Genomic DNA, 8,075 nt, shown 5'->3' with positions numbered 1-8,075 from the left:
ACTTAGACAGGGGGATCCCTTATCCCCTGCCCTGTTTGTGTTGTGTGCAGAAGGACTTACTCATCTTCTCAACAAAGCGGAATCAGAGGGTAAGATTTATGGTATCCAATTTTCGACAGAAGGTCCGGCTATCCATCACTTGCTATTCGCAGACGACAGTCTGTTTATGATCAAAGCTTCAGAGGATCAAGGTTGTGCCCTTCAAAAGATCCTTTCTGATTATGGGGAGGTAACAGGACAATTGATTAATCTGGAAAAGTCATCAATCACTTTTGGAGCCCAGGTAGAGCAGTCCTTAAAGACAATGATTGCAACTAGGTTGGGGATTTTTAAAGAAGGAGGAGCAGGTACCTATCTTGGCCTACCTGAGTGCTTTAGTGGATCCAAAGTGGAGATGTTAAGCTACATTCATGATAGAATGAAAGGTAGAATGTCCGGTTGGTTTGCAAGGACCTTGTCCCAAGGAGGAAAAGAGATTCTGCTCAAGTCGGTGGCTATGGCAATGCCAGTGTTCGCTATGACCTGCTTCAAGCTCCCAAAGAAAACTTGTGAGAATTTATCTTCAGCTATGTCAGCATTCTGGTGGGATTCAACAGAAAATAAAAAGAAAATGCATTGGATTTCATGGGAAAAGCTTTGCTTACCAAAACATGCGGGCGGACTGGGGTTCAAAGATATCCAAATATTCAATCAGGCTCTTTTGTCTAAACAAGCTTGGAGAGTGCTGCAAGACAAGGATTGCTTATTTGCACGTTTTTTCAAAAGCAGGTATTTTCCTGATAGCGATTTCCTTAGTGCAACTCTTGGCTATAGACCCTCCTATGCATGGAAAAGTATCCTTCATGGAAGGGATCTTCTAAAAAGAGGGCTCAGACAGATGATAGGAGATGGAGCCTCAACCTTTGTATGGTCATCTAGGTGGGTGCTAGATGGGATCATGAGAGCCCCTCTTATGAAAAACATTCTGTTTGATCTGGATCTTATGGTGAAGGATTTACTGGATACCACTACTCAATCTTGGGACTTGGCTAAGTTGCAATATCACTTTTACCCTAGGGATGTGGAGCTAATTCTCAAGATCAAACCTGTTATGTCTTCAGAGGATTATCTGATTTGGGAACACACTAAGAGTGGTGCGTATTCTGTCAAGTCTGGTTACTAGGCAGCTTATCAGAGAGAAAAGATTGATCTACTAACAGAAGCTTTGATGCAACCCTCAGTTTTACCCATCAAGAATCAGATTTGGAAGATCAGCACTGCTACCAAAATCCGTAATTTCTTGTGGAAAGTAGTGAGTGGAGCTATTCCTGTTGCTGATAAAATGTTATCGAGAGGGATGAAGGTTGACTCTAGATGTCAAAGCTGCGGTTTGGAAGGGGAATCAGTCAATCATGTACTATTTTCTTGCACAGTTGCTAGACAGGTTTGGGCTATGTTTAATTTTCCTGTCCCATGCAATGGGTTTGATTCTGAATCAGTTTTCCAAAACATCTATTATCTACTGTTGGTGAGCAAAAATTCGAAATATCCTGTGGAAGTTAGAACAGCCTTCCCATGGGTTGTATGGCAGCTCTGGAAAAACAGGAACTTATTCTCGTTTGAAGGCAGAAGTTTTTGTGCTTCTAGAACAGTAGCCAAGATTAGAGATAATGCTTCACAGTGGTTTCATGCGCAGTCCTTAACCGTTGCAGATGCGATAGTTGAGAGGTCGAAAGCGGATTTGGGGAAAAAAGGTTGGTATCCTCCGGTCCAAGGATGGAAAAAATGCAACCTAGGATCTTCATGGGATAAAGAAACGAGTACAGGAGGAGCTGCTTGGGTTTTAAGAAACGAGAAAGGGGAAATTCTTATGCATAGTCGAAGATCCTTTGCTTCAGTTTTTAGCAAGATGGATGCTAGTCTTCTATGTTGGTTATGGGCAATTGAAAGTATGAAAAGCCTAAACTTTGATAAGATTGTTTTTGCTTCTGAGGATTCGGCTCTTATGGGAGCTGTTCAAAGACCTCCAGCTTGGCCTTCTTTCAAGTTTCAGTCACGCTCTATAAGTAATGCCCTGGAAAGTTTTTTGCAGTGGAAATTGTGGTTAGAAGAAAGAAGCTCTAACCTTGTCGCTCATTTAATCGCAAAGAGTGTTACAAGAGAGGATCGCCGTCAATCTTATGTAGCAATCGGATATCCTTTTTGGCTTCATAACCTTTTTGTCTCTGATTGTGCTTCTATTCGTTTATAGAGCTCTTCAGGATGGCAATTCCTGTACTTTTTGGTATGCTGGTTAGTGGGTGCTTTTGTAAAGATAAAACAGCTAATATCCTTTCTAATTTATATTATTCAGTGAAAAAAAAAAAAAAAAAAAACTCTTCGTTTACCCACTTGAGCAAAAAAAAAAAGAACAGTTTTAAAAATACGACAGCGTTTAAGAGTGCAGCGCGCATTGGAGACTTCACCAACTTAGAGAGGTGAGGGTAAATAAGTAATTTCGCATCATCCTCAAAAAACAAACTGAGAAGATAAAATCCCAAAGCAAAAGAGTCATATTATTTTTGTTCGCTCACTGACCTTATCTCTCCCAATTCTTCTCTCTTGTTCGAAGAGGGGAGCACCAAAATTCTCTCAAATCATAGAAAAAAGGGTAAAATCCCTAAAACCCTTTTAAACCCTATCGCTATCTCACCTTCCTCCACAAGTTTTTGTGGAGATAAAGTTTTGATAAATCCTCCAGTAGCAAAAGCGGAAATGGACTCCAAGTCTGTAACTCCAGAACCAACCAACCCTTACTACGCTTCGGGGCAATCAGGTTTCTTTCTCGTTTCTATCTTCTTCTTTTAATCTGTGTTTTTTTTTTTTTGGAAATAGGGTTGTAATCGGAAAGTTTTTTTTTTTTTGGGTTTGGTTATAGGAAAAACCTATGCTTCCGTTGTCGCCGCCGCTGCTGCTGCAGCCGCCAGTAAGGATGATGGTGGCGCTGTGAGTAGTGGGAAGGAGTTGGATTCGGAGGCTTTGTCTGGTAATTCTGATAAGGGTGTAGCTGATGATTTACCTAACGCCGATAAGGAGAAGGATGGTGGCGAGGGTGATTCCTTAAAGGATGATTCCCTAAAGGAAGATTCCCTAAAGGTAGATTCTGCTACGACTACTAAGCCTGAGGTTGTTTCTGGTGAAACAATTGGAGAAGATGATGTTTCCTCGTTATCTCCGAAGCCGGAGGATGTTTCTGATGGTGTTGGGGTTGCGGTGGAGGAAAAGAAGGTTAGTAGTGAGGGCGTGGAAGATGTTAAAGACGATGGTGAGAGTAAGATTGAAAACGGGAGTGTTGATGTTGGAGAGAAACAAGCTTCCGCAGATGGTGTAGTGGTGGATGAGAATCCGGAAACGGAAACGCAAACGGAAACGGTGAGTGTGAGTAAAGTGAAGGATGTGGAAGAAGATGTTGGAGTGAAAAAAGATGATGATGAGGTGAAACAGGCAGATGAAACCAATGAGAAGGAGGGTGAGTTGAGTGGAAAAGTTGATGTTGACGATAAAATTGATAGTGTTATTGAAGAAGATGGTGTGAAGTTAACTGATAAAGGAGACGTCGTAGTGGACTCGTCCCCTGTAGAATCTGTGCATGTTGATGTGGCAAAACCAGGGGTCGCTGTTGTAGGAGACGCCAAGGGAAGTGAGGAGTTGAAGATTAATGCCGATAAGGAAATTCTTCAAGTGTCTAATAAGTTTGATCAAATTGGGCACGATGATGGTGGTGGATTTGAACCTGAGTCTGATAAGGCCACTGAGGAGGTAGGAGAAAAATTGACTAGCGGAGCAGATTCCCCTAAACCAGAATCTGTGGATACCAATGCTTCAGAGCCAGAGGTTGTAGCTGTCCAAAGTGGAACTGAACCGAAGGATATGGTAGAAGCTAACGGATTGGATAAGGGTATGAGTTATGCTGAGGTAATTAAGGCAGCTAGTGCAGTAGCTGACAATGGAACCAAGGAGGAGGAGAGTGTGTCCAGTGGCGTTGTTAATGAAGAAGAAGGTGTTAAGTTAACCAACAAGGGATACTTTGTAGTGGACTCATCTGCTATAAAAGCTGTGGATGTAGATGTGGCGAAGCCAGGGGTTGTGGTTGTTGGAGATGTAAAGGCGAGTGAGGTGCTGGAAACTGATGGTAACATTGTTGATGTTCATAATAAGTTTGAACCAGTTGGCCAAGTTGAAGGTGGTGGAGTTGAACTTGAATCTGACAAGGCCACTGAGGAGGTAAGAAGAGAGAAGTTGACTAGCGAAGGAGACTCTATTGTTGACTCCTCTGTGGTGGAGTCTGTTGATGCTGATATCAATGTTGCAGAGCCAGGGATTGTGGTTGTTGGGGCAGCGAAGGAGGCTGAAATTAAGGAATATGGTGGAGATGATGAGGTTGAGAAGACCATCCCAAGTATTGAGGAACCTGACGACCTGACTGCTGCGTATGATGGGAATATTGAATTGGCTGCTAAGGAAATATCAGAGGCAGCCAAAGTAGAGTCTGACGAACCAAAAGTGGATGTGGAAGAAAAAGAATTGCCTGTTTCTGAAAGTTCAAACGTAGATTCAATTGATGTAAAAGAGGATTCAAATCCCGCAGCTGAGTCACAGTTTGAAGCAAACCCTAACCCGGAGGTTCCGGAAGTTTCCGAAGGAGACAATGCTGAAGAGGGTGGAAACAAGCTCCCAGTCGAAGACATTGTTTCTTCTCGTGAGTTTAACTTTGAAGAAAAGGAAGTGGACCAGGAACCTTTTGGAGAAGGTGTTATCGGGGTTGATGGGTCTGAAAGTGAAGAAGAAACTGAAGAGATGATATTTGGGAGTTCTGAAGCTGCAAAACAGTTCTTAGCAGAGCTGGAAAAGGCTTCTTCTGGTACTGAGGCACATTCTGATGAAGCAAACATTTCTAACAGTATGTCAGGTAGGATTGATGGCCAGATTGTCACCGATTCTGACGAGGATGTAGACACAGAGGATGAAGGTGGGGAGAAAATGTTTGATTCTGCAGCTTTGGCTGCACTTTTGAAGGCAGCCACTGGTGGCGGAAGTTCAGAAGGTGGCAATTTTACCATAACATCTCAAGATGGTACAAAGCTTTTCTCTATGGACAGACCAGCTGGTTTGAGTTCATCGTTAAGGCCCTTGAAACCTGCAGCAGCTCCACGTGCAAACCGTTCCAACATCTTTTCCAATCCTAATGTTACAATGGCGGATGAGACTGAGGTTAACTTGAGCGAGGAAGAGAAACAGAAATTGGAAAAGTTACAAAGCCTTCGTGTGAAGTTTTTGAGGCTTTTGCAAAGGTTGGGGCATTCGGCAGAAGATTCAATTGCAGCGCAGGTTCTTTACCGTCTTGCACTACTTGCTGGGAGACAAACTGGGCAGTTATTCAGTCTTGATGCTGCGAAGAAGAAAGCTGTGGAGTCTGAGGCTGAGGGAAACGAAGATTTGAACTTCTCTCTAAACATACTAGTCCTTGGAAAAGCCGGGGTGGGAAAAAGTGCTACTATAAACTCCATTTTGGGAAATCAGAAGACGTCCATTGATGCTTTTGGGCTCTCAACCACTTCGGTTAGGGAAATTTCTGAAACAGTGGGTGGTGTCAAGATTAACTTTATTGATACTCCGGGTTTGAAGTCTGCTGCGATGGATCAAAGTACAAATGCAAAAATGTTGTCCTCTATAAAGAAGGTAATGAAGAAGTTTCCCCCTGATATTGTTCTTTATGTGGATCGACTTGATACCCAGACCAGGGACTTGAACAATTTACCCTTGCTAAAGACGGTTACCGCTTCTCTTGGTTCATCCATATGGAAAAACGCTATAGTGACATTGACCCATGCTGCTTCTGCCCCTCCTGATGGCCCATCTGGCACCCCATTGAACTATGATGTGTTTGTAGCGCAGTGCTCACACATAGTGCAACAGTCTATAGGACAGGCCGTTGGTGATCTACGCTTGATGAACCCAAGTCTGATGAATCCGGTTTCTCTTGTTGAGAATCACCCCTTGTGTAGGAAGAACCGGGAGGGAGTGAAGGTTCTCCCGAATGGCCAAACTTGGAGACCTCAGCTGTTGTTATTGTGCTACTCCCTAAAGGTTTTGTCTGAAGCAAATTCTCTATTGAAGCCTCAAGAACCAATCGACCACCGTAAAGTATTTGGTTTCCGAGTTCGATCCCCACCTCTCCCTTACTTGTTGTCTTGGCTGTTGCAGTCCCGTGCACATCCTAAGCTCCCTGGAGACCAAGGTGGTGATAGTGTTGACTCTGATATTGAAATTGATGATGTATCTGATTCTGAGCAGGACGATGGGGAAGATGACGAGTATGACCAGCTGCCACCATTTAAGCCTCTTCGAAAAACCCAACTTGCAAAACTCTCAAAAGAACAGAGAAAGGCATATTTCGAGGAGTATGATTACCGGGTAAAGCTCCTGCAGAAGAAACAGTGGAGAGAGGAATTGAAGAGGATGAAAGAAATGAAGAAAAACGGGAAGAAGGTGGGTGAAAGTGAGTTTGGTTATCTGGGAGAAGAAGATGATCCAGAAAATGGGGCTCCAGCTGCAGTGCCAGTTCCATTACCCGATATGGTTTTGCCACCTTCATTTGATAGTGATAACTCAGCTTACCGATACCGTTTTCTGGAGCCCACTTCACAACTCCTAACCAGGCCAGTGTTGGACACCCATGGTTGGGACCATGATTGTGGATATGACGGCGTCAATGCAGAACATAGTCTTGCTGTAGCAAACCGGTTCCCTGCTACAGCTACTGTCCAAGTCACCAAGGACAAGAAAGAGTTCAACATTCATTTGGACTCGTCGGTGTCTGCTAAGCACGGCGAGAATGGATCCACTATGGCAGGGTTCGATATCCAGAATGTAGGGAAGCAGCTGGCATATGTGGTTAGAGGAGAAACCAAATTCAAGAACTTGAGGAAGAACAAGACGACTGTTGGAGGGTCAGTGACTTTCTTGGGAGAAAACATTGCCACTGGTGTTAAACTCGAGGATCAAATAGCACTGGGGAAAAGGTTTGTTCTTGTGGGCAGCACTGGGACAATGCGATCACAGGGAGATTCTGCCTATGGTGCGAACCTCGAGGTCAGGCTTAGGGAAGCTGATTTCCCAATTGGGCAGGACCAATCCTCTTTAGGGCTTTCTCTGGTGAAGTGGAGAGGCGATTTAGCCCTTGGAGCCAATCTCCAATCTCAAGTCTCTGTTGGAAGGAACTCAAAGATCGCGCTTCGTGCAGGACTTAACAACAAGATGAGCGGACAGATCACAGTCAGAACCAGCAGCTCGGATCAGTTGCAGATTGCTCTCACGGCCATTCTTCCAATTGCCATGTCCATCTACAAGAGCATTCGACCAGAAGCTACGAACGACAAGTACAGCATGTACTAAAAATATCTCTGCTGCAGAAGGATCTTTTTTATATTACTGGTTTCAGTTAATGTTTTTTCCCCCTACTTTAATAAAAACTTTGTTGAGATTTATCAAAGTTGTATTTTGTTCTGTTGAGAGGTTCCCCTTCGGATTTATCATGTATCAGTAATTTTTCACTTTCAGTAGCTCTTCTCAGCTTCTCTTACTGTTCTTTAGATGATAATGGAGCCTAGTGTAGTTTTCTTTTGGTTCTACATTCATGCTAATGATGTTGCTCGGCTTGTGTTTGCTAATTTGTTACTTCAAATTTTCTGCAGAAGATACTAAACGTTCGTTGAAGAAACAGTTGCGAACCCTGTTAATAAGAGTTTTTTTGTACTAGAACCAGAATGTTCTTCCTTGGCCCGTTGAAGGCATTGGTATGTGTTTTAGTTTCTCAGTAGTACAGGCATTGGTATGTGTTTTAGTTTCACAGTAGTACAGAAATCTGTTAAGGATTCTTCTGCCACACTCCTAACAGACGAACTCTGAATAAAGGACATTTCTTGTAACTGATGTAGCAAAAGTGATCTTTATGAAATATGTGTTCTAATTAGTGTAGCAAAAGCCTTAAACTACTTTAAAGGATAACCAGAGTCTGCAATTATCTGCAAATCATTGGAAGCATTAGCTCGATTTTT

General features: G+C 43.1%; 2 protein-coding genes across 2 annotated transcripts; both read left to right on the top strand.

Annotated features, from left to right (window-relative positions):
- Positions 1-1,207: 1,207 nt before the first annotated feature.
- LOC147929994 (uncharacterized) lies at positions 1,208-2,230 on the top strand. Its single transcript, XM_087480814.1, has one exon. It carries the CDS (start codon positions 1,208-1,210, stop codon positions 2,228-2,230), a length of 1,023 nt encoding a protein of 340 aa, XP_087336940.1.
- A 35-nt stretch (positions 2,231-2,265) lies between these two features.
- On the top strand, positions 2,266-7,593 carry LOC104737513 (translocase of chloroplast 159, chloroplastic). Its single transcript, XM_087481164.1, has 2 exons — positions 2,266-2,794; positions 2,897-7,593. The coding sequence occupies exons 1-2, from the start codon at positions 2,734-2,736 to the stop codon at positions 7,411-7,413; spliced, it is 4,578 nt and encodes a 1,525-aa protein (XP_087337290.1). The 5' UTR covers positions 2,266-2,733; the 3' UTR covers positions 7,414-7,593.
- The last annotated feature ends 482 nt before the right edge of the window (positions 7,594-8,075 follow it).

This window comes from Camelina sativa, chromosome 13, assembly GCF_030686135.1.
Source record: "Camelina sativa cultivar CO46 ecotype springtype chromosome 13, ASM3068613v1".
In the NCBI taxonomy this organism is placed as follows: Eukaryota; Viridiplantae; Streptophyta; class Magnoliopsida; order Brassicales; family Brassicaceae; genus Camelina; species Camelina sativa.
The sequence above is the reverse complement of the archived record's forward strand: the minus strand, read 5'-3'. Positions and strand labels throughout refer to the sequence as shown.